This window comes from Rana temporaria, chromosome 4 (genome assembly GCF_905171775.1).
Source record: "Rana temporaria chromosome 4, aRanTem1.1, whole genome shotgun sequence".
Classification (NCBI taxonomy): domain Eukaryota; kingdom Metazoa; phylum Chordata; class Amphibia; order Anura; family Ranidae; genus Rana; species Rana temporaria.
Window position 1 is genome coordinate 28,245,163 of NC_053492.1, and position 25,974 is coordinate 28,271,136.

Here is a 25,974-nt window from a genome sequence, read left to right on the forward strand (position 1 = left end):
AGCCATGCATTGCACGTGTGTGGCAGTAATGAGCAAAACTAAAAATCATACAAAAAATCATACAAAAAAAAAAGCTATCAATGAAGTTGTGATGTGAATCAATCACTAAGACAATAAGACATACATAAACCATAATTTTCACTAATATGAGTCACAAATAGTGAAAAATGTTCATTGTTTTGGGAAATTTTGTTTAATAAAAATGTTTTTCTTGTAAGGCAACCTCACTTTTTCATTGTTTAACTATAACAAGTACTCGTACCAGTTGTCCAACAATGATATTTACTGCTTTTTATAAAGAAATACAATTGATTTTATGCAGTATTGAGTTTAGCCTTTTGGCCCGGCCCTCCAAAATATTTTTAGTTTCTCATGTGGCCCCATCGAAAAAATAATTGCCCACCCCTGCCTTAGAGTGTATGTCGGTATAGGCCGATCTTTCAAAAAAATCTGTTTTATAAGCTCAACATATTTGTTACAGGTGAGTTCATTTATTTCTCAAGATATATTCATAGGTGGTAGGGCATTGTTTCTGGTAGAGGTGTTCCACCAACGTGTTGCTTCCAGGTACCATAGATTTACCTTCTTTATTCATGAAATTCCAAAGATGTAAGGCATAGGAGTCATTAAAAGTTGGCAAATTCTCCCAGACGTCAAAATACCTTCTCCATGATGGATAATGGATGGGGTAGAAACGTTGAGGATGAAAATAACTGATGTTTCCACACATGACATCATCCGTAGAGTTAAATACGGGCATGCCCCACAATTTCTTCACCACACGAGTGAAAACCCCTGGTCCTTGGTGTCCCCATATTTCTCCCCTGTAGTTCTCAACAAAGTTCTCCATAAACTGCCATGTCAACTGGTAATGTGAGGAAAGGCCAAAAACACCATTGCTAATAATTGTGGCTTCCTGGGCTGCTATAAAATGGTCCTGGGGTATTGGACGAAGTGAGATGACATCAGTATCCATGTAAATTCCACCGTATTTCCACATTAGGGCAATCCTACAGGCATCTGAGCTCACATGGGTCCAGTAGACTTCTTTTTCAGGGTTTACCTGGTGATTCAGAGAAATACAATTAAAATATATCTTAGCTTATAAATCAAAAAGTAGCTTTTCTGTTACAAAAAACAACAATTTTTTTCAACAATGCTTTCTCAGTTAATATTCTTTATGGGCCATCATATAGCAAACCAGAGCCCTGGTCCACTTCATTAAAAATCAACTCATAGGGGTTAGATTTACTAAAGGCAAACAGGCTGTGCACTTTGCAAAGTTCAGTTGCACTCTATTAGCTAGATTCACATAGACCGCCCTAACTTTGCGGCGGCGTAGTGTATCGTGTTTACACTATGCCGCCGTAAGTTAGCCAGGCAAGTACATGATTCACAAAGTACTTGCCTGCTAAGTTACGGCGGCGTAGCGTAAATCGGGCGGGCGTAAGCGCGGCAAATTCAAGTTCGGCTGAGGGGGCGTGTTTTATGTTAATGAGGGGTGACCTGACGTGATTGATGTATTTTACGAACGGCGCATGCGCCATCTGTGTACATATCCCAGTGTGCATTGCGGCAAAGTACACCGCACGGTCCTATTGATTTCGACGTGGATGTAAATTACGTCCAGCCCTATTCACGGACGACTTACGCAAACGACGTAAAATTTTCAAATTTCGACGCGGGAACGACGGCCATACTTAACATTACTATTCCAGCTGTTTGATGGAATAACTTTAGGCCTTACATAAACGGCGTATCTTTTCTGCTTCAGGCAAGCGTACGTTTGTGAATTGGCGTATCTACTCATTTACATATTCTAGGCCGACCGTAATGGAAGCACCACCTAGCGGTCAGCCTAAAAAGTACACTTTAGGATACGACGGTGTAAGACACTTACGCCGCTCGTATCTGAGCCTAATTTAAGCGGAATACCAGAATATGCTTAAATTTGTGCCGGCGCAGATTCAGACTTAGGCTGGCGTATCTACTGATACGCCAGCCTAAGTCTTTCTGAATCTAGCTATATAAGTGTAGCTGCTCCAGAACTTAGTAAATGAGCAGAAGCTCCACTGATTTCTATCATCCACTCATCTGCAAGCAAAAATGCTGTTTTTTTTTAATCTGCTTTGCATGTGATTGGACACTCTTTGCAACATGAAGATTAACCTCATTAGCAACTGCACTGTGCAAAGTGCACAGTCTATTTATCTTTAATAAATCAACTTCACATTCTCCAGTTTGGAGCTCACGTCCCACCTCAGGCACAGGCCGAGTTCACACACATACACTGTGGGCCAGATTCACAAAAGAGATACAACGGCGTATCTCCTGATACACCGTCGTATCTCTGAGATACAAGTGACTTACACCGTCGGATCTTAGGCTGCAATTCTAGGCCGGCCGCTAGGTGGCGATTCAAATTGCGGTCGGCGTAGAATATGCAAATGACTAGTTACGCCGATTCACGAACGTCCGCTTTGCCCGTCGCTGTAAATTTACGTTGTTTCCGTAGAGATACGCTGCGTAAAACTAAAGCTGCCCTCTAGGTGGTCTAGCCAATGTTAAGTATGGCCGTCGTTCCCGCGTCGAAATTTGAAATTTCACGTCGTTTGCGTAAGTCGTCCGTGAATGGCGCTGGACGCCATTTACGTTAACGTTGAAACCAATGACGTCCTTGCGAAGGACGGAGCATGCGCAGTACGTTCAGCGCGGGAACGCGCCTAATTTAAATGGTCCCCGCCCCATTTGAATTAGGCGGGCTTGCGCCGGGCGGATTTACGATACGCTGCCGCAAGTTTACAGGCAAGTGCTTTGTGAATCAAGCACTTACGCTGAAAACTTGCGGCGGTGTAACATAAATGTAATACGTTACGCCGCCGCAGCGTAGGGCAATTCTACGTGAATCTGGCCCTATATTGCTAAAATGTATTGGGTCGCCTGCCTTTACACGCACATGAACTTTAATGGCATCTCAGTCTTATAGGTAGATTCACAAAGAGTTAGGCCGGCTTATCAGTAGATAAGCCGACCTAACTCAGAATCTACGCTATGTTTAAGTGTATTCTCAAACAGAGATAGGCTTAAACATATCTAAGATAGGACGGCTTACGCCGTCCTATCTTAGGTTGCAATACTGAGGCTGGCCGCTAGGTGGCGCTTCCATTGCGGTCGGCGTAGAATATGTAAATTAGTAGATACGCCGATTCACGAACGTACGCCCGGCCGCCGCAGTACATTTACGCCGTTTCCGTAAGGCAATATCAGGCCTAAAGTTATTCCATCTTGTAGAAGGGAGGCCCGGAGCAAAGACAGAGACAATAGAGGAGGGCCGGGCATGACAGTGTGTCTAGTGACACCAAAGGGTTAAGAAGAAGGGGTGGGGGGTTTAGGAGGAGCAGGATGAGCTGTGAGGGACAGGGGAGTGGCCATATAAAAGGGTTAGGCGGGGCCTATGGGGCTCAGTTGCAGCTAGGGGAGCACGGAGGAAACAGTTTTTCCCACCCTCCCTCCCTTATGTATTACCTGTTGTTGGCTGTGTGTTTTTCTTTTGCAGGTGCGGTGATGGACGGTCGTCACGACAGCCGGGATGGGCGGTAATTTCTGTTGGTCTTTTATGGTGGCAGTAGAAAAGAAGTGAAAATGGGGGTGGGGGGCTCATCAGTATTATGGGCCCCTTCGGTGTATTCCAGCGGAAGGTTAGTTGGAATACTGTAATGGTTGCACTGCGGGCGGGGGTTGTCTCCGAGCGTACTACACGGACTGGAAGCCTAAGGTTAATGTTTGCTCGCAGTGTATTGTTCATATTGGTTATATTGATTCATAAGTGGTGGAGACTGGGGGGCTGCCAGAAAAGACCAACAGCGTTGGGTTAATGTATGTTACTGATATGTTGGATATGTGCGTTTTATTTAAGTTGGAGTTATATCTTATAATGTTTAAATAAAATAGGCTGTTGTGGCCAAATTTTACTCCAAAGCAAAGGTGTGGTCTCTTTACTCTAGAATTAAGTATTGGGTTAAGTAAGGGGTTGGAGTATATGGGGTCTCAACGGTCAAGGTTATTGGGATACATCTGGACTACACTAGTCATGGAATAGTAATGTTAAAGTATGGCCGCCGTTCCCGCTTTGAAATTAGAAAATTTTACGTTGTTTGCGTAAGTCGTCCGTGAATAGGGATTTACGTTTTTTACGTCCACGTCGAAATCAATAGGCCCTTGCGGCGGACGTAGCCGCAAAGCATACTGGGAAATGTAGGCGCACGGCGCATGCGCAGTCAGGTCAATCCCCATTAACATAAAACACGTCCCCTTAGACACATTTGAATTAGGCGCCCTTACACCCGCCCGCTTTAGGCTACGCCGCCGTAACTTAGCAGGCAAGTACTTTGAGAATCAAGTACTTGCCTCGCTAACTTACGGCGGCGTAACCTAAACAGGCTAAGCTACGCCGCCGCAAAGTTAAGCCCATCTTTCTGAATCTACCTATTAGCCTGTATAGTTCAATATTGAGTTGGCCCACCCTTTGCAGCTATAACAGCTTCAACTCTTCTGGGAAGACTGTCCACAAGGTTTAGGAGTGTCTATGGGAATGTTTGACCATTCTTCCAGAAGCACAGTTGTGAGGTCAGGTCATGTTAGATGTTCATGTGTGTGTGTGTGGCAGCTGGTGGTTTATTGTATGGGGGAGGTAGCAAACAACCGACCCTCCAGGGAACTCAACCCCCCCGCGCTGTCTACCGGTAGGTCCACCGGCACACTTGCCCCATCTAGTCAGTGGGAACTTGGCATCTGTGGAGTGGCGGTGGGGATCGGGCATGTGTGGAGTGGCAGCGGGGATCAGGCATCTGTGGAGCGGCGGAGAGGATCAGGCATCGGCGGCTCTCCTCCTCTCCTCCTAGATGACCAAAGGATCGCCTGTCCTTTCAGCCAATCGTGTGACGGGTATCAGACCCGCTTACCGGTTGGGCAGGAGGCGGATCAGTGTTGTAACAGCAAATATTCATTCGCTGTTGCCACATACCTGGGTGGGATTGGAGTGCACTCTCTGCATCTCGAGCCCACCCTATTTTGAAGCCTATTAGAGCCTCTGGCTCTAATCAGATACTTAAAATAAAACCTGGCGGATGTAATTCATGAACCCGGTGACCTGAAAAGGGTCGGACGCATTAATAGGGGGCGGCCTCGGTGGCCATGAATTGATTCCTGCTATACATTAATCTATCCATTGCATATAGAAGAAAGAAAGAGGCTTGAAGAAAGAGGGTGGCGCCAGGGCGCCCCTAATGGATGGGCCGTACATTTATACTGAGATTAAATTACACACAGGTAGATTCTATTTACTAATTAGGTGACTTCTGAAGGCAATTTGTTCCACTAGATTTTAGTTAGGGGTATCAGAGTCAAGGGGGCCACACTTTTCACATATTTATTTGTAAAAAAATGTAAAACCATTTATCATTTTCCTTCCACTTCACAATGTTGTGCCACTTTGTGTTGGTCTATCACATAAAATCCCAATTAAGGATTCATCTAGCGTTACCAGTATTAGAACTTTCTCCTTAGCTCCTTCGCTGTACAACCTTTCTGGCACAATCTTCCTGGTATTCTCCCATCTCTTTCTACTCTGCTCCTCCGTGCAATATTACATTCACTGACAGACTCCAGGACCAGGAAGGACAGGATGGCGAAGGGTAAGACACTTTTTACTTCTTCTACCCGGGCTGCTGCTGCTGCAGCTGCAGTCGCTGCCTTTCAGTCTCTCTAACCCTTTCAACTAGATAGAGACAGCATGCTTTCTACTGATAAACCTAACAAACCTGAAGAGGTTGTAAAAGCAGATAAGGCAGTTAAGATATATGGAGCACAAGGAAACGTTGCCAGGCGGGAGGATGACGTGGTGCACGTGAAGCACGCACGTCTGAGGGAGGGCTTCCCCATGCTACGGGCCTGAGCCGAGAGGAGGAGACGGAAGGAGGAAGATCCGACGGCGTCTCAGCGGCAGCAGCTACGATGCAGAGCGGGAGTCTGCGGAGCTGTTAGAGGCTGAGTACGCCGGACACCTGACACGCTGCTCCACGCTGCTCTCCAGGAACCCAGCCTCCCCCAAACCACTGCCCCCCCGAGGAGAAGGTAGGCACGGTATAGTGCAGAGGAAGGCACGGACGCCTCCATCGGCTGGTCCACATAGCAGCCGCCCTCCACACCCTCTGCCTGCCGTGATATCTGCTATTTTAAATCTCTAAGCTGTGTAACAGGGAAAAAAAAAAAAAAAATCGCCTACCAGGTAATGTCAGCCCTCTGTTTGTTCCTCTCCTATTGAGATGATGTGGGACTGGGGAGGTAGATCTGTGTGTTGGACTCAGGATCGTACCCGGACAGCAGAGTGATGTGGTAAGATGATCAAGCATACCACTGCACTGTAAGGCTCATTCCATATGCAATACATGCTATTTTGCCAGAGAAACTAGCCATGGTAATAGTTTGAACCAACCTGTGCAATACTGTTTTAAGCACCTTATGACATCTAGCCGTTTAGTCTCCATTAAGATACATTAAGATACAACCCGTAACCATCATACAGTCTGTTTCTGAATGCATTAAATGAATTAAATATTCACGGACGATTAATTTGTATCTCAAAAATACCCCATAAATACTGAGGTTATTGGTAAGGGGGCGCGGTTGAAAGGGTCCCGGCTGCCTAGAGACATTGTATCCCCCTCGGCGCCAAATACCGTCAAACCACAGCGGGTAGGACCTGAAGCACGGGCGGAAATATTGGAGCCATTTATTTACTTATTTATTTTTGCCAGCTTTCTGTCTCCCCTTCCCATCCCCACCACTTGACCGTGGGTCCACTGTATGAGTATTGTCTGGTTTGTTATATTGGTTCAGTGGGGGGTAAAACATCCCCAAAATAGTGCGTGGGGGACCTCCCTTGCCCATAGCTCGAGCAACGGGAGACGTTGAACACCAGTGTAAAATCTCCAGAAGGTGAGGTTAAGGCTGCTTGGTATTACCCTCCCTTCCCAAATAAATAAAAACCACTGCCTAAAAAAAAAAAAAAGGGAGGCGGGGAGGCGACCATCTGCTGTTCAAACTGGGGAAACGTATCAGAGGGACAAAGAAGTACAACATGAATAAATCTACAAGGGGGGCCGCCCCTAAAATCCCCAAAGATAATCCCCCCACCAGTACGATCAGACACTACATGACATCTGAGGGGAGCTCTAAGAGCCCAGGCCTGTCAAAAAAAACAGAAAAAACTAGTACAACTAAAAAGGGTGTAGGGGGGGCAGCTACCCCAATCACGGACACCTCAATAGAAAGTGAACATGAGGTTAGTCAAATGGACGACTCCAGACTGGACACTCATATCCCCACAAGGGGGTAACTGGATGGGATGTTAAGGAGAGTGGAAACTGCGATAAGAGAAGAAATTAGCGCATTAAGAAAGGATTTATTCCATATGTTGGAACGGGTTGAGGAAGCGGAAAAAAAAATGGAAAAACAGGACTTAGAATTAACCGACCTAAAAATTCAACATCAGACGATGAAACAAAACCAGAGGTGGTTACAATACCGACTTGAGGACCAAGAGAACCGTAACAGAAGACAAAATTTAAGGGTGCGATCTATCAAGGAGGAGAAAGGGGAAGACCTGAGAAAAATTCTTAACGACCTATTCCTCCCCCTCTTAGATAATGGCTCGGAGGGCCCCCTCAAAATGGAACGTGTACATCGTGTAGGAAAGATGAGAGAGGGAGAAGGTAGATGGCCCAGGGACATTATTGTGAGGTTCAGATATTTTGAAGACAAAGATGAGATCTGGACAAAACTCAGGAGAAAGGCCCCCCTACGCTATGACGGGACTGATATTCAGATTTTCACGGACTTGGCCTGGGAGACTCTGGCCAGGAGAAGGTCTCTCAAACCCCTCCTGGAACAGATGCGCCAGCTTAATATTAAGTATCAATGGGGTTTCCCGGCATGTCTGATTGGCCGCAAAGAGGGGATCTCGGCAAAGTTGATATTCCCCGAGGACTTGGTAGGGTTCTGCCGCAAACTGGACATGCCGGTTTTGGAGATCCCAGGTTGGGATGAATAGTTCATTTTGATACAGATAGCCTCCTCAAGCGGTTTAACGAGGGTTGAGCTAGGATGATCAAGGGGGACGGGGGGGTAAGGGGGAGGGAGGGGGGGGATTGAGAAGGGGAGCAAGGAGGCCAGGTCCGTACCCTACCCATGTAAGATCAACCCCCAGAAGAATATCTCGGGGGGGAAAATGGGAGGGCGGGACGTTTGGAGGCCCTACCTCATCCACGAGAACACCGACGGGTAGGGGAGATCGAGGATCCCTACGGTTCAGAGGCGATGGATAGGCCTAGGTGGGGGGGGGGACGTGGGTGTTTTGGGGGGGGGGGACGTGGGAGGGGGGGAGGGATGGAGAGGGGGGTGGGAAGGGGATCATGGCTCCCAGGATCTGCCTGTAAAGTCCTTCGTGTCTAAGGAGGTGATTTAGTTAATAGAAATGACAGAGGTAAAATTTTTATCCTATAATGTAAAGGGCCTAAATTCAGTAGGAAAAAGATTAAAGGTCTTAGCAGAGATCGAACAACTTAGAGCGGATGTAGTTTTTATCCAGGAATCCCACTTGACCTTGGATACTAACGTCAAGCTCTACTCCCCGGCATACCCTATTTGGTTTTACGCTGACTCCATCTCGAAACGTGCAAGGGGAGTGGCGATTGGGTTCATAAGAGGGTTTGGGTGTACCTTGGAGGCAAGGATGACGGACCCAGAAGGGAGATTCCTGTTTCTTAAAATAAGGATCGATAATATTATGTACACATTAGCTAACATATATGCCCCAAACGTACGCCCAACTCAATACTTAAACAAAATCCTGGGAAAATTGAACAACTTTGCCGAGGGTTTTATAATCCTGATGGGTGATTTAAATTTTGTTCTGAACCCAACAGATGATAGTACGTCTCGTGGGAGGGAGACAAAGAATGTGCATTTACAGAGAATTAAACATAAGCTTCAGGAATGTCAACTAGTGGATGTCTGGCGGATTAACCATCCAAAAGAACATAATTACACGTTTTTCTCCCCCCCCCCACGGGATGTACTCTAGGATCGACTACATCCTAGCGGACCACAGGCTGATTGACTCAATCATGGAGACAGAAATTGGAATTATGACTGTATCAGACCATGCCCCTGTCTCTATGAAAGTCACATTAGCTATACAAAGGAGTCAGCGGCCGATGTGGCGCCTGGATGATAGCCTGATCCATGAGGAAGGAGGGGGAAGCAGGGTGGAGGCAGAATTAAAACAATTTTTCCTCAGGAATGATACAGAGGGTATTACTAGTGCAACCCTTTGGGAGACGCACAAAGCGTACATTAGAGGGATTTTAATCGCTGAGGACGCAAAAAAAAAAAACGAGAGAAAAAGCAAAATTATTACCCTGAGGAAAGAGATAGAGATTTTAGAACGCGAACATAAAGCGCAGAGACTTAAAGAGACTTACCATAAACTAATTTTAAAAAGAGATACACTCAAAGAGATTATGGAACAAGAAGCAAGATATAAACTAAATTGTATATCCAAAGAGAGATATATATGGGGAAACAAACCAAGTAAACTTTTAGCTAAAATGGCCCAAAAAAAGAAAGCCAGGAATTATATCGAGAAAGTTAAAGGGAAAAATGGGGAATTGGTTTATGCAACCAGTGACATCGCGGATACATTTAAAAAATATTATGAGGACCTATACACTATAAAACACCCAAGACGGCAGGAAGGGGAAAGGGAGATTGAGACACGTGTGTTCCTCGATAATGCAGGACTTCCTAGATTAGAGGAGACGGAAAGCCTTACCATTGACCGCCCCATAACCGAGGAAGAAATAAAAAGGGCCATAAATTCCACTAAGGGGGGTAAGAGTCCGGGGCCAGATGGGTTTTCCACCTTCTATTACAAGAGATTCAGTAACATTCTAATACCGAGGCTGTGTAAATATTTTAACGGATTGGGGTCGGAATTTGAAACTAGCAGGGGAGCTACAGCGGCAGTGGTCGCAATAATATTGAAGGAAGGCAAGGATAGCTCTCTCTGTTCGGGATACAGACCTATTTCTCTGTTAAATACAGATATTAAACTCTTTGCAAAAATTCTGGCGGGCCGCCTGAAAGGGGTTATGCACTTATTGGTGCACCCCGACCAGGTAGGCTTTGTCCCCAACAGAGAGGGCAAAGACAACAGCCTAAGGGCAATCCTTTTACTCCAGACCATAAGGCAGAATGAGCCCCCAGGTCTATTCCTGTCAGTCGATGCCGAAAAAGCATTTGACAGGGTAGACTGGGGGCTTATGATGGAAACCCTCACTGTGATGGGAATAGGAAGCAGGATGTCCAGCTGGATAAAAACATTATATCATCACCCTACCGCACAAATAAAAATCAATGGCTCTTTATCGGAATCTTTTGAGATGAAAAACGGGACGAGGCAGGGGTGTCCATTATCCCCCCTCCTCTTTATTCTATCCTTAGAGCCGTTGCTGGCCACCATTCGCAACGATTCGGACATCAACGGAGTGAGAGTGGAAGGGGAGGAACATAAACTATCGGCCTTTGCCGACGATATATTATTTTATGTAACCAACCCAGTTAAATCTATCCCCAAGCTTTCCAGAGTATTGCAACAATATGGCGCTATCTCCAACTTCAAAATTAACGTAACCAAATCAGAGATCTTGAATATTAATTTAAATAAAAGAGAGATAAATTCGGTTAAGGAAGTATGCGTGTTCCCTTGGACCAAAGAACTCAAGTACCTAGGAATAAAACTTGCCAATACAATACAGAAGATGTACAAAATAAATTATATTCCCTTATTAAATGAGATTAAGAACGAATTAAAAAAAACGATAAATAAACCCATATCTTGGTTTGGACGCATAAATATGTTAAAGATGGTGGTAGTCCCCAAGATCCTCTATAAATTCTTATTACTCCCAATTGCTCTCCCCCAGCAGTTTTTGAGGATCCTCAACACCCTGCTATTAAATTATGTTTGGAAAAATAAAAAGCACAGACTATCCCTCTCCATAATAAAACAGGGCAAGCCACTTGGCGGCCTTGCAGTCCCGGACATTAAAAGTTATTACAAGGCGGCGGTCCTATCGCGGGCGGTAGAGTGGGCTAGGGATAGGACAGATAAAAGGTGGGTACAAATAGAGAAGGCTCTAACAAACAATTATCTGAATAATATTATTTGGATCCCTGCACAACATAGAGCACTAGAGCACAAAACACACGATATGACACGAGACACTTTAAGAATGTGGGATAGGACGCAGGCACAATTAGAAGGGAAATTTAATTACCCATTAATGAATTTAAAAGAAAACCCCTATTTCCCACCTGGGGAAAAAAAAATAGGGGGGAACTGGATTAGGAGAAACACAGTGCACCTGGGTGATATTATACAAAACGGAGAGATAATGACCTATGGAGATTTGAAAGCCAAAACGGATTGTTGGAATCTGGATAGGTGGCATTATATCCAGTTGACTCACTTTGTGCGGCACCTCCCCCGCCCATTACGGACGGAGGCGGAGCTGACTTCACTGGAAAAAATTTGTAAATCTACAAATTCTAGGGGCACCATTACTAAATTGTACGGGTTACTGGTTAAATTGGGATCCCGGGGTGAAGCACCTTTTATAGACAAATGGGAAAGAGAGTTAGGGGTTATGAGGGGGACTAATACTGTCTCAAGGATTACTCAATTAACTCATACTTCCGCGATAGATACACGAACAGCTGAAGTAAATTATAAGTGCCTTTCAGGATGGTATATTACCCCTGACAAAGTAAATAAATTTAAAGTAGGTTATACCGCAGACTGCTGGAGGGGCTGCCTAGAAAGAGGAACGATGGCCCATATATGGTGGCATTGCCCTAAAATTCAAACGTATTGGGACATAATATTGAGCCAAATAAAGATTATCACGGGAGAGGAGATCAAGAAAGACCCATGGGCCGTCCTCTTCCATTGCAGCCAAGAAGGCGTAAAAAAATACAAGCAGTCCCTACTCCCCCACCTTTTAAACGCTGCCAAGAGACTTATCCCTAAGAAGTGGCAGGAGACGGAAAGCCCACATATTTGGAGTTGGATAGACGCTGTGGAGGAAACATATAGACTAGAGGAGCTAAGGGATGGCTATCTGGAGAAGAGCACTGAACATAGGGAGAAATGGGGAAAATGGAAGGAATATAAAAAAACATGGAGCTATGCGGAGAGAGTAAGGGTATGAATATGCAGGGATTTCACCATTCTCTGCTTCCTCTCTCATTTCTTTTTAGCAAGACACATATGTCTCTCTCCTCCCCCGCATCTCTCCTAGTCACATTCGACCTACTCTTCTCCATATCTCTATCTTACTTGCAGCCGAATAAAAGAGGACAACCTCCTTACTTAATACTTTGCTTATAGTACTGTTGGGTTTTTGTTTTTTCTCCTTTGTTTTTTTCTCCTTTTTTTTCTTATTCATAGGACGGGTAGGAGACTCCTGGGAGCCATGAGGGGAGGGAGGGGGGTGCAAATATTAAAATATATTTATATAAATATATTTAATAAAAAAAAAAAAAAAAAAAAAAAAAAGACAAAGACAGTGAACAGAGTATATACCACACATGATGCAAACCGTAAATAGAGACGTAAGAAGCTTCGGATCATGAGTTGGTCTCTAGTATATTGGTAATAAGCTGAGGTGGTAAAAAAAAAGAAAAAAAAAAAAAAGATATATGGAGCAGATGTATCTCTTACAGATAATGTTAAGCTGGTTACGCTTTCAGACACGGCTGTATCCCTGCCCTCTTTACAAATAGGGAATTGTTTGCCTGCAGCACAGCAGGGTACGTCAGGGGGTCCCTCAGGCTCCCAAACCGCGGCTTTAATTTCTGCTTTCCGTGCACATTTTGAGACTTGGGCAATAAAAATTGAATCGTCTATGCACACTGAGTTGAGTGCACTCAGACAACAAGTGACAGTGTCTGAAACTGCAGTATCTGAAATTGCTCATACACAAGAAGATCATGCTGCACGTATTATTGCTCTGGAATCTGCATCTGCTGCAAACCTTTACCACCTGCGTCAACACCAACTTCGCATTGAGGACAGCGAAAATCGCAGTCGCAGAAATAATATTTGTTTAAAAGGGATTTCAGAGGATATCGCAGAGCTGTCACTTGCAATCAGGTCCTGGGTAGGGAATCTGCTGCTAGTATTGAATTAGATAGAAGGTGGGGAGGGGGGTGAGCGATCGGGCCAGTCGCCCCAGGGATGTAATTTGCTGAGTGCATTTTTACACTTTAAAGGAAGAAATTATGCGTAAGGCTTGGAGCCATGGTCCTGTCGATTTTGAAAACTCTACTATTCACCTTTACCCAGATCTGTCTTAGAATACACTCTATATGCATAGGATGGTTTGTCCCTTATTAGATCTAATTCGTCAAGCAGGTGCTACTTATACTTGGGGTCACCCTTTTAGTATTCAAGTAACTCGCGGATCTGAGATGTTTGTCCTCTCTGATCCGGAGCACCTCCCAATGTTGTTTGATTTTCTTGGGCAAGATCATATTTTTGTTCCAAATTGGCTTGACCCTCCAGAGGAGCATCGCCAGCCAGGAAGATTAGTCGCCACTACCACCCAGCAACGAGGAAATGGTAGATCTCGACCAGGGCTACAAGATGCTAATAAAGGGTCCAGTTAGTTAGAATAAAGTTGTTATTTTTTTGGACACATGAATAAAGACTTTTTAAATGCTCTCCCCCTTTTTTTCTCCTTTTTTTCCCTTCGCCCCCTTTTTTTTTCCTTTCTTCCTGTTTTTCCCTTTTCTCCACCTTCAACCCAACTTTTCAATCCCTAGCCAAAGTCATTAGGATCTATCTTTAGATTAATATGGGGTTTTGATTTGCTATATATTTATTTATGGGGGGAAGGGGAGGGAGGAGAAAAATGAAATAAATAATCTCTCCAAATTTGGAGGGTTCCAGTGTGTATGTGTATGTGCGTATATGTATGTATATATGGGTATGTATGTATGTATGTATATGTGTATATATGCAGAGCTTTTTTTCTCAGAAAATAGGTGCAGGAACTCAACCACAACCCCGTTCAGATTTCACAAACAGTAGAAGGGTATTAAAGGGGCATTAAATACCAGGGTTGCATTACATACAGGGTGCAGAGTTCAGGGGGGAGTTACACACAGAGTGCAGAGCTGTCACTTGTAAACACAGAAACCAGACTTCTGTGTTTACAAGTGATTGTGGTGAGCAGGCACCAAAGGGTCTGAGCCAAAGGTGGTGGAACTGAGTTCCCCCAAGTTCCCCCTGAAAAAAAGCCCTGTATATATGTATGCATATGTAACAGTCTGGTTCCCCCCCCCTTTTTTTTTCTTCCTATTTGGGTTTGAGTAGGAAATGAAATGTCTTAATATGTACCTTAACTCACCCTTTCAAAGGTGCGCTGGTCTATATATTGCATTTTATTTAGCTAACTAAACTAAGAATTAATTGGGTATACTCTTTTTTTTACTTTGAATGATGTTGCTATGTCTGCTATGTTGCAGGGAACACATCTCGTGGTCTTGTTATATTTTGTTTTTGTTTTTTTATTTTTTCATATAATTTAATTTCTTACCCCTACATAGGACAGGTACAGTTGATGCCTATTGTGTGGTGTATCACACAGTGTACTGCGTTTTGCAGGCACATTAGGATCTCCCAGTGACACTCTTTTCCCCCGCTCCCCCCGTTTTTTTTTTCTCTCCACCATGGCTGCTACAATGGTGGCTCAACCACTTTTGAATATATGCTCCTTAAAGGGTTAAATATTGCTTCTAAGAGAGGGCAAATTTTGTATCAAATGCATAAATATAAAGTTAATTTACTTTTCCTACAAGAAACTCATTTTCAGACTGATTCTCTTCCTACTTGCCCTACCAGACACTTTAACCAGTGTTTTTTATAGTACTAACCCTGACCAGAAGGCTAAAGGAGTTTCTATTGCTGTTCATAAAACCTTGCCTATTGATTTAATTGACTATATAGCAGACCACCAGGGAAGGTATGTTTTTGTCAAGTTTTCCCTATGGGGAATTCAATTTACAGTGGCTAACATATACCTGCCAAACACTAATCAAAGTCAAAGAGTGATGAGATATCTGGAGACATTGTTTGGTTTCATGAAGGGGAGACTCATTATGGGGGGTGACTTTAAAGGGTCACTAAAGGAAAAAAATTTTTTTGCTGAAATGACTGTTTATTGGGTATAGAGACATAAAAGTTAACTGATTCCCTTTAAAAATGATTAAAAATTGAATTTAATCTATCATATAATGTGCCTCTAGTTTCACTTTCGGTTTTAAAGGTACATACATGAAGTTCCGGGTGAGAGGTGAGTCGGGAAGACTCACAGAACAAAAACAAACAAATCCAGGGCAGTGTTTTGTTTTTAAAATGAATCTGATTGGTTCTGAGGAGTTTTAGACACACAGTAATGACAGCTTAGACCACCGTGAAAATCTCCCAGTACCATGGTTATAAGGAAACAGGCAACCAGGAAGTGTGGAGATCACAGCAGAATTACAGCTACTTCAAAGCAAAAACGAACAATGAGGACATGAAACCAGTACTGCAGTAAGGTAAAGGAAGCTATTTAGCTAAAAAAAAAAATTCCTTTAGTGACCCTTTAATCTTCCAATGGACCCGCAGTTGGATACCTCTTCATCAAGAACTGCGGTTTCATTATCTAGTTTGAAGATGTTGAAGAGTATTTTATACGACCACCATCTAATAGACGTATGGAGGATATTGCATCCTAGATCAAGAGATTACACTTATTGTTCTATGGTCCATCAGTCTTACAGTGCCTGCCGCCGAGAATGTGTTTTTAGCACAACAGCATTGCGCTGATTCTCTGCGACATGGTGCCGACATCTCGCACTCGCTGGAATAGTAAAAGCACATTCCAGCGAGCGCGTCATAGAAGCGACGGGGATCCGACTTGGATTCCCGCCAATTCTACACGTGTGCGGCGTTTAGTATGCATTCTGAAAGGGAGAACTCCCCGCTGGATTTTAAATAAAAATCCGGCATGGGTTTCCCCCTCAGGAGCATACCGGCCCTTAGGTCTGGTATGGGATGTAAGGAGACCCCCCTACGCCGAAAAAACGGCGTAGGGGGTCCCCCTAAAATCCATACCAGACCCGTATCCAAAGCACGCTACCCGGCCGGCCAGGAAAGGAGTGGGGACGAGCGAGCGCCCCCCCCTCCTGAGCCGTATCAGGCTGCATGCCCTCAACATGGGGGGGTCGGGTGCTCTGGGGCAGGGGGGCGCACTGCGGGGCCCCCCCACCCCAGAGCACCCTGTCCCCATGTTGATAAGGACAGGGCATCTTCCCGACAACCCTGGCCGTTGGTTGTCGGGGTCTGCGGGCGGGGGGCTTATCGGAATCTGGGAGCCCCCTCAAATAAGGGGGCCCCCAGATACCGGCCCCCCACCCTAAGTGAATGAGTATGGGGTACATCGTACCCCTACCCATTCACCTGCAAGAAAAGTGTTAACACAAATAAACAACACAGGGTATTAAAATATTTTATTAGTCTGCTCCGGAAGCTCCCCCTGTCTTCTTTAGCTCTTTCAGCAGGGGGGGCTTCTTCTTCACCGCCGTCTGGTTCTCTTCCGCTCTCCGGGGGGGCTTCTTCTTCTTCCGCTGTCCGGGGGTCTCCTCCGCTCTCCTTCTGCTCTCCGGGGGTCTTCTCCGCTCTCCAGGCGTCTTCTTCTATTTTCGCCGCTCTCCGCTGTTGACTCGGCTCACCCCGGTTCTTCTCGCGCTGTCCGGTGCCTTCTCCTTCAGCGCTGGCCGCCCGCTATCTTCGTGTGTTAGCTCAATTACTAGCAGGCGGTCAGCCCGCTCTTCTGTGACGTCATCTTCTTCACTTCTCTTCTTCTGCCTTCTCCCGATGTTGACCCGCCGGCTCTTCTCGCTGCAATGACAGGTGCGCGGCTTGCATCCGACTTATATAGGCCTCACAGTCCCATCATGCTCCGGTACCTACCCACGTTGGTAGGTAACACGTGGGTAGGTACCACGTGGGTAGGTACCGGAGCATGATGGGAGTGTGAGGCCTATATAAGTTGGATGCAAGCCGCGCACCTGTCATTGCAGCGAGAAGAGCCGGCGAGTCAACATCGGGAGAAGGCAGAAGAAGAGAAGTGAAGAAGATGACGTCACAGAAGAGCGGGCTGGCCGCCTGCTAGTATAGCGGCGGCCAGCCCTGAAGGAGAAGGCACTGGACAGCGGGAGGAAGAACCGGGGTGCGCCGAGTCAACAGCGGAGAGCGGCGAAAATAGAAGAAGACTCCTGGAGAGCGGAGGAGACCCCCGGAGAGCAGAAGGAGAGCGGAGGAGACCCCCGGACAGCGGAAGAAGAAGCCCCCCCCGGAGAGCGGAAGAGAACCAGACGGCAGTGAAGAAGAAGCCCCCCCTACTGAAAGAGCTAAAGAAGACAGGGGGAGCCTCCGGAGCAGACTAATAAAATATTTTAATGCCCTGTGTTGTTTATTTGTGTTAACACTTTTCTTGCAGGTGAATGGGTAGGGGTACGATGTACCCCATACTCATTCACTTAGGGTGAGGGGCCGGTATCTGGGGGCCCCCTTATTTGAGGGGGCTCCCAGATTCCGATAAGCCTCCCGCCCGCAGACACCGACAACCAACGGCCAGGGTTGTCGGGAAGAGGCCCTGTCCTTATCAACATGAGGACAGGGTGCTCTGGGGTGGGGGGGCCGCAGTGCGCCCCCCTGCCGCAGAGCACCCGACCTCCCCATGTTGAGGGCATGCAGCCTGGTACGGCTCAGGAGGGGGGGGCGCTCGCTCGTCCCCACTTCTTTTCTTGGGCGGCCCGGTAGCGTGCTTTGGATACGGGTCTGGTATGGATTGTAGGGGGACCCCCTACGCCGTTTTTTCGGCGTAGGGGGGTCTCCTTACATCCCATACCAGACCTAAGGGCCTGGTATGCTCCTAAGGGGGGAACCCATGCCGGATTTTTATTTAAAATCCGGCGTGGAGTTCTCCCTCTCGGGAATGCATACCAAATGCCGACGCTACAATTGGCGGGAATCCAAGTCGGATCTCCCGTCGCTTCTATGACGGCTTTGTCTCCATCGCGGCAAGCCAGCTCGGCGCTGGCTCCCGCGATGGGGCTCGTAGGTGCTCAATCTCGCCGAGAAAGGGAGCGAGATTGACACAATATCGCGGTCACCCACTGTATAGTTGAATTGACTTTTTTTTGTGGACCATAACTGTCTTGACTGGTCACCAACATGTGATATTGGTACTATGGTTTGGTCAGACCATGCACCTCTCTTTTTGACATTTAAAATCCCTTCGGTTCCATTTAGAGAATGAAACTGGCGTCTGAATGATGCATTACTGGTAAATCCAGAATGTTCTACTTATATTGCGGAAACTATTTCAAACTTTCTGTCTGACCATGCCCTAGACTCTGCTACACTCCCCATTCAATGGGAGGCCCTAAAAGCAGTTTTGAGGGGGTCTTTTATTCAAATAGGCGCCCGTCTGAAAAAGAAGCGATTAGCAGCCATTACAATGGTGGTCCAAAAGCTTAGAACATTAGAAATATAACACAAGCGCTCAAACACGACAGAAACTCTACTGGAGGTTGCTTCAGCTCGGACATGTTTGCGTAATCTATATGAATCCTTGGCACGTTCATATGAGGGCAAATTGGCTCTGTATCAGTATAAATTTAGTGATAAATGTGGAAAGTCGCTGGCTCTTTCTCTAAATTCACAACAGATTCCTACTTTTATTTCACAGCTTCAGGGACCAAACGGGGAAATTATATCTTCACCCTCTTTAATTATGAAAACATTTAGCCATTTCTATCAGTCTCTATACAATATACCCCTGCACCAACCTTTAAGCTCACTTGCTACTGAAGAGGATAATGTGGCATCCTATATAACAGATACTTCATTACCTACTTTGGATGAAGATACAATAGAAGAATTAGAAAACCCCAATTACAAAGGAAGAGGTCGCTAAGGCTATCACTAACACCCCAGTGAGTAAAAGTCCAGGCCCCGATGGCTTTACGCCCACATTTTATAAGAATTTTGCCTTCCTTCTTACTCCTTTTCTGACTCTGGTATTGAATTCATTAGCGAATGGGTCTACTTTCCCTACACAAACGTTGGAAGCAGATATTTCACTTATTCCGAAACCAGAAAAGGATCTTTCTTTATGTGCAAATTATAGACATATATCTTTAATTGGGGTTGATGTTAAAATTTTTGTTTAAATTATAGCTAGTCGCCTACAACCACTACTGCCTAAAGTAATACATCTAGACCAGGTTGGCTTTGTCAGCGGTCGAGAGGCTAGAGATAACACGATTAAAGCCCTCCTGCTGACGGATTATGCCCGTACTCAAGATATTCCTCTTTGCCTGCTAACGGTTGATGCCGAAAAGGGATTTGACCGTGTTAGTTGGAAGTTTTTACGATCTTCTCTCCAACAGATCGGCATAGGTCCCTATATGATAACACGGATTATGTCCTTATATTTATCACCATCAGCTAGAATTAGGGTGAATGGATCCTTGTCCCCTGCTTTTCCTATTTTTAATGGAACACGTCAGGGTTTTCCCTTGTCACCCCTGCTGTATGTTATTACGATGGAACACCTGGCAAAAGCACTGCGAAAAAAGGATATTCTAACGGGCATTCAGGTAGGCCTCCTCCATGCAAAATTGGCTCTTTTTGCAGATGATTTGTTTCTATTTGTCACAAAACCACATACTTCTTTCCCATCTATTCTCCAAGAATTCCAGATATTTAGTGAAGTTAGCAACTTTAAAGTCAACTATAATAAAACAGAACTTCTCAATATATCCCTATCGCAAACAAATATGAAGCGAATATCGAAGAACTTTCCTTTCAGGACCTGTTCGGAATCGATTCGTTATCTAGGGATCAATATCCCAGCCTCAACATCACAATTATACTCTCTAAATTTTCTCCTGATGCTTCACAAAATTCAAATGACTTTGACATCTTATGCATTTAAGAGACTCTCATGGTTCGGTAGAATTAATACCCTTAAGATAGATATACTTCCTCGCCTCTTATATTTGTTTCAAACGATTCCAATCCACCTCCCGGCTTTATACTTCCGTAAAATTCATCGGCTATTTTCTACATTTATATGGAATTCAGCCTAGCCTAGAATTAGCTTTGGGACATTATCCCTTCTGAAAAACAAAGGCGGGGTAGGGGTACCAGATGTTTCTATCTATCATAAAGCAACCATATTAACACGTATTATTGACTGGTTTCACCATTCTTCATCTAAGTTATGGGTACAATTGGAAGGTCACATAAACCCTATAGATCTCTGTGCCCTTCCGTGGACTTCATCTACTCTATGTAAGGGCCTCTCGATTCCAGCAGATCTCACTAGGCAAACACTACATATATGAGATCGTATGATACCCATTTATAGAATATCAAAACAATTAAGTCCCATGACTCCCTTCTTTGGAACGCCGGATTTTCTACCAGCCTTACACTCAACTGTGTTCGGTCCTTGGTACAAACCGGAAAACATAGAAGAATTGCTCCAGTCCTCCAATCGGAGCCATTTTTAACGATAGACTCTACATCTACAATGCTCTCCTATAACCCTGCGCAGTGGTTACAGAGACATCAAGCTTTATGTTATATACAATCTATTCCATCAAAACATATTTATGCTAGTCCAACTGCATTTGAATATTTGTTCTTGGAAGAGGAACCAGTATTACACCCAGTCTCTGTATTATACTATATTCTCTTGCTATCAACCCATTCTGATCTTCAAAAAAAGGGAGGGGGATAATACAGCGCTACTAATTGACCAATACAAAAAATGGTTGGACACGTGAGCTTTCAACCAAAATGAAAAATAAAAACAATATGAAAATTAATCAAAAAAAGTTCATAGTGTAAGAGCCATAAAATCGAATGATTCAATTGAATTAGCAAAAATAAAGTTCATATAAAGTCCGAGTGAAATATATTCCTCAATGATAAATGATAAATGTGCAGTGAAGTCCTTAATGATAACCGTGGAAGTTAGAAGCTGAAAAATCCTCCACCAAAGAAAGAAAAAAATTGCACCCGATGTGTGGGAAATAAAATCTCCTTACCAGAGAGAAAGACCGGGTTTGCAGCGGTCTTATAGGATATGGGGATGTTTATAGTCTTCCCTGAAAGACTACTGCAGGGACTGCTACAACACCAACATAAGAGATCCAGATGACAAGGTCTCAATCATATCATATCCCCTCCGGTAATGATTTGGCGATGGTATGGATCATATAATGAAAATAATAGGAATCCACATAGTGCATTACTGTATAAATGATTTGTTTAATAAAAAACAGGTGTGCACTTACAGTTATAAATTGATAAAAACGCATGTGGGGAATGGCGTGGAAAGGATGGCGTTTCCTCCGAACCACCTCCGTCTGCTACGAGCCTCCGTCCATCACGTGCCTCTCCGTATGGCGTGATGACGTCACCTCTGCTAGGCCACTCCTACGCGTTTCGTCACTATACGGACGTCTACGGGGATAGTGACGAAACACGTAGGAGTGGCCTAGCAGAGGCGACGTCATCACGCCGTACGGAGAGGCACGTGACGGACGGAGGCTCGTAGCAGACGGAGGTGGTTCGGAGGAAACGCCATCCTTTCCACGCCATACCCCACATGCGTTTTTATCAATTTATAACTGTAAGTGCACACCTGTTTTTTATTAAACAAATCATTTATACAGTAATGCACTATGTGGATTCCTATTATTTTCATTATATGATCCATACCATCGCCAAATCATTACCGGAGGGGATATGATATGATTGAGACCTTGTCATCTGGATCTCTTATGTTGGTGTTGTAGCAGTCCCTGCAGTAGTCTTTCAGGGAAGACTATAAACATCCCCATATCCTATAAGACCGCTGCAAACCCGGTCTTTCTCTCTGGTAAGGAGATTTTATTTCCCACACATCGGGTGCAATTTTTTTCTTTCTGTGGTGGAGGATTTTTCAGCTTCTAACTTCCACGGTTATCATTAAGGACTTCACTGCACATTTATCATTTATCATTGAGGAATATATTTCACTCGGACTTTATATGAACTTTATTTTTGCTAATTCAATTGAATCATTCGATTTTATGGCTCTTACACTATGAACTTTTTTTGATTAATTTTCATATTGTTTTTATTTTTCATTTTGGTTGAAAGCTCACGTGTCCAACCATTTTTTGTATTGGTCAATTAGTAGCACTGTATTATCCCCCTCCCTTTTTTTGTATTTTTTTTGCTATGGTATCTAGTAATTAATACTGGCGGCTTCTATCCTATTTCACATGGTTTTTGACAATTAATTTCATCATTTACGTTAGCGCAGTGTTTTTTCTGTTTACGCAGAGAAAAATATTTTTTTTCCATTCTGATCTTCCCCCGTATACACGGAAATGGGAAAAAGAACTCCAACAGACTTTTACTATAGCGGATTGGCAAAAAAGCTTTATTTTGACCCATAAAATGTCAATAGATACAAGAACTCAAGAGAAGGCATATAAAGTGATGAGTAGATGGTACAGGTGTCCCTCTACTCTTCATCAATTTAACCAGGATATATCTGATATGTGCTGGCGCTGTCATGAGTCAAAGGGAAATATGACCCATATCTGGTGGGACTGTCCCCCGGTGAAAACGTTTTGGAAACATATCTTTGATTTATATGAAAAACTAGTGGATATAACTATCCCCGCAACACCCAGAGTGGCTCTCTTAACTATGATTCCAGGATCTTTAAAGAAAGCAAAGGAGGAAGTGCTTAGACACTTCCTCGCTGCATCCAGAGCAGTCATCCCACGACACTGGAAATCAACAACAGTTCCTTCCCTGGGGGAGTGGGCAATTTAAATGGACTTTATTAGAGATTTGAAAGGTCTGTTGGCAGGGGAAACTGGAAGAGAAGACGTTTTTTCATACTTGGTCCGTCTGGTCCAAGTTTCGTCAGTCATCTGAGTTTCTTAGCTGGGTTAAGGGAAATGTTACCATTGTTTAGCTACGTTTGTGTGAATATAATTGTTAATGTATGTATAACCTTTCCATTCTTCTCTCTTCTTCCCTTGTTTTTTTTTTTTTCTCTTTCTTTTTTTTTTTTTTCCTTTCTTCTTTTTCTCTTTCTTTTGTCTTTATCTGGTATAGAGATCATATGTATTGAAGATATGTAAGAATATTTACTGTATGCTGTTAATATATGTTGATGGTCGTCATAGTTATACATATATATATATATATATATATATATATATATATATATATATATATATATATATACCTGTTGTGTATAGGTAAAACCCTGTAATATCTATATAAAATAATAAAATAATATTGTAAACAAAAATCCCAATAAAATACATTTAAGTTTTTGCTTGTGATATCACAAAATGTGGAAAATATTAAGGGATATGTGTGAGATCTAAGCACTGCTAAATTTGACTTCTAGTCTTACTAGATTTGGAGGGAGATTTACTAAGGCCATTATTGTACTGTTCACCTTGAGAAATCAAAGCCTTGCCTCTACCAAGATGGCTGCCTCGACATAGTGCTGAACAAAGCATAGTAAGTCAGTAATGGAGAAATATCAGTTGCTGGGAGCCCACAGACACTACTGGTGACTAGCCCCCTGTATTGGTGACTTGCCCTCGTATGACTTTTTAGACACATATTTTAGAGTTCAGTTCCTCTTTAATACAGCTGAGAATTTTATTATTATTTGCAACAGTTGCCCCATGTTATTGAGCTTCCCATCTGCATGTACCCACATTTTTTTTACTGTTTCCTTTCCCAGAGCTACCCCAATCCATCTCTAACATACCTTATCAAACCACGGCTTAAGTGGTGTGTTATTAAATAACTGATCCATTCTCAGAGGGAAGAGATACACATTGCTATAAGACGACAGGGTTGGAAATTGTTGTTTTGCTCTCTTTTTGTCTTCCTCGCTGGTAATATTCTCCAGTCCTTTCATGAAGAAGACCACCGGTCGGTCAGGGTAGACTCGTGCGGCTGATTCAATGGCACAAAGTACCAGGGATGGTGGATTCATTTTGTCCGTGGTCTCCATAAATAAGATTCCATTTCCTTCTCTTAGAATGTTGGAAGCACCAAACGAATTGGTGCTGTTCGAGATTGCAAAGTACTTGGAAAGGAGGAGATCCGAAATTAGACCAATTTTAGATTTAAAAGAGGTCCTGCTAACATAGGCTATAACCACCACTATAAAAAATATAGTGCATATTTTTAGTTGTTTCAGCATGACTGCGGAATACTGTGGTTGAGCTACAAGAAAAACAGAATTATATTATATAAAATCCAATGTGCACATTTATTAAAGATAAGCATGAGAAATGTTTGGGTCAATGCCTATTGCAGCAGGGCAAGAAGATGTAGCAGCACAGCAGTATGTTTGTTCCTGAGTATATCTACACCCAACAAAAAATAAATGTATTGTAGCTTACCAGTCTCTATAATTGATATGATGGCTACATTTATTTTATTTTTTAGGCAAGTAATGAAAAATTTATATTATACAGGATTTATATAGCGCCAACAGTTTGCACAGAACTTTACAACATGAGGGCAGACAGTACAGTTACAATACAATTCAATACAGGAGGAATCAGAGGGCCCTGCTTGTTAGAGTTTACAATATAAAAGGGAGGGTCAAGTGATAAAAAAGGTAATAACTGTGGGGGGTGAACTGATGGAGACATGCCTATTAATCCTGCCAGAAATCAAGTGTCCTTGTGACTTTCTGTGCACCGAGCTGAAATCTCAAACCGTATGTGCCTTCCAAATTTTCTACTGTGAAATATAAAACACTTTATTCCCAGTGCCAGGACAAGGTAATCTAGGGTTAGGGCCGAACATGCCAAACTTGCACCCCACCTCCCCCTTAAGATGTATTGAGCACTAATCTTCATGCTTACCCCTTAAGCATAAATCCCCTGAGTACAAATTCACCTCTTGCTGAAAACCCCGCCAGCACAAATACTTGCTCACATACCCCAAATCCCCCACAACAAAAATTCCTCTCCCCATTAAAAGTCACCCCTCCTAGCACAAATACTCTACCCCTCAAATTTCCCTACTGAGTACACATCCTATTGCCCCCACTCCAATCCCCTCTCTTACCACAAATCTACCCCCTACATTTCCCCCCGTAGCACAATTCTCCTCTGCCTTTCATCTCCTTACAGCACCCCCCATCTCACATAAAACCACAGTGCCCAGGGCAGCCATCCCTCCTGCGCACCCCTTGTCCCAGCCCTGCTACCTCCTGTGTAATAGAGAGGAGGAGAGAGGGAGGCTCCCTGCAGTCCCAACACACTTTCTGTCCTCTTGTAACAAAGCAGTCCTACATAGACATAGCTGGGAGCTCACCAGATCTTGCCCAGAAACTTTGGCTACCAGCGTTCCTGTCAGGTTTCTCAGAAGTTGAGAGTTTCCTCTAGCACTGAATTTTGAGAAATATCATTTGTGCAGAGATCAAGAGTCAACTTGTCTCTTGCACACAAGGATGCACACTACAGTGCTACTGAGCCGCAGATGACTCCCCCCCTTTCTGCAGCTGTGTGGGCATGTTAGACATAGGCAGTGCCATAGGAAAGAGGGAGAGGGACAAGATAGGTGGGGGAGCTACCTGCTCATATGAGAAGTCCAAAAATCTGAAGATCTCTAGGATGTAGAAGGGTCAGAGTGCTGGGGGGATATCTGTTATGTAGAGGCGAAGAGTGCTGGGGAAA

The 25,974-nt window shown here is 44.1% G+C and overlaps 1 protein-coding gene across 1 annotated transcript; it reads right to left on the reverse strand.

Annotated features, from left to right (window-relative positions):
* Positions 1-350: 350 nt before the first annotated feature.
* Positions 351-24,694, reverse strand: LOC120936054 (alpha-1,4-N-acetylglucosaminyltransferase-like). The gene is made up of 2 exons (XM_040348153.1): positions 24,045-24,694; positions 351-1,063 (listed from the first exon to the last, which is right to left on the reverse strand). The coding sequence occupies exons 1-2, from the start codon at positions 24,483-24,485 to the stop codon at positions 488-490; spliced, it is 1,017 nt and encodes a 338-aa protein (XP_040204087.1). The 5' UTR covers positions 24,486-24,694; the 3' UTR covers positions 351-487.
* Between the last annotated feature and the right edge of the window lie 1,280 nt (positions 24,695-25,974).

Coding starts and splice junctions, on each gene's coding strand:
- LOC120936054 (XM_040348153.1), bottom strand. CDS start 24,485: ATGCTGAAACAACTAAAAATATGCACTATATTTTTTATAGTGGTGGTT. Junction 1,064..24,044: donor TTAAGCCGTGGTTTGATAAG/GTATGTTAGAGA, acceptor CTGAATCACCAG/GTAAACCCTGAAAAAGAAGT.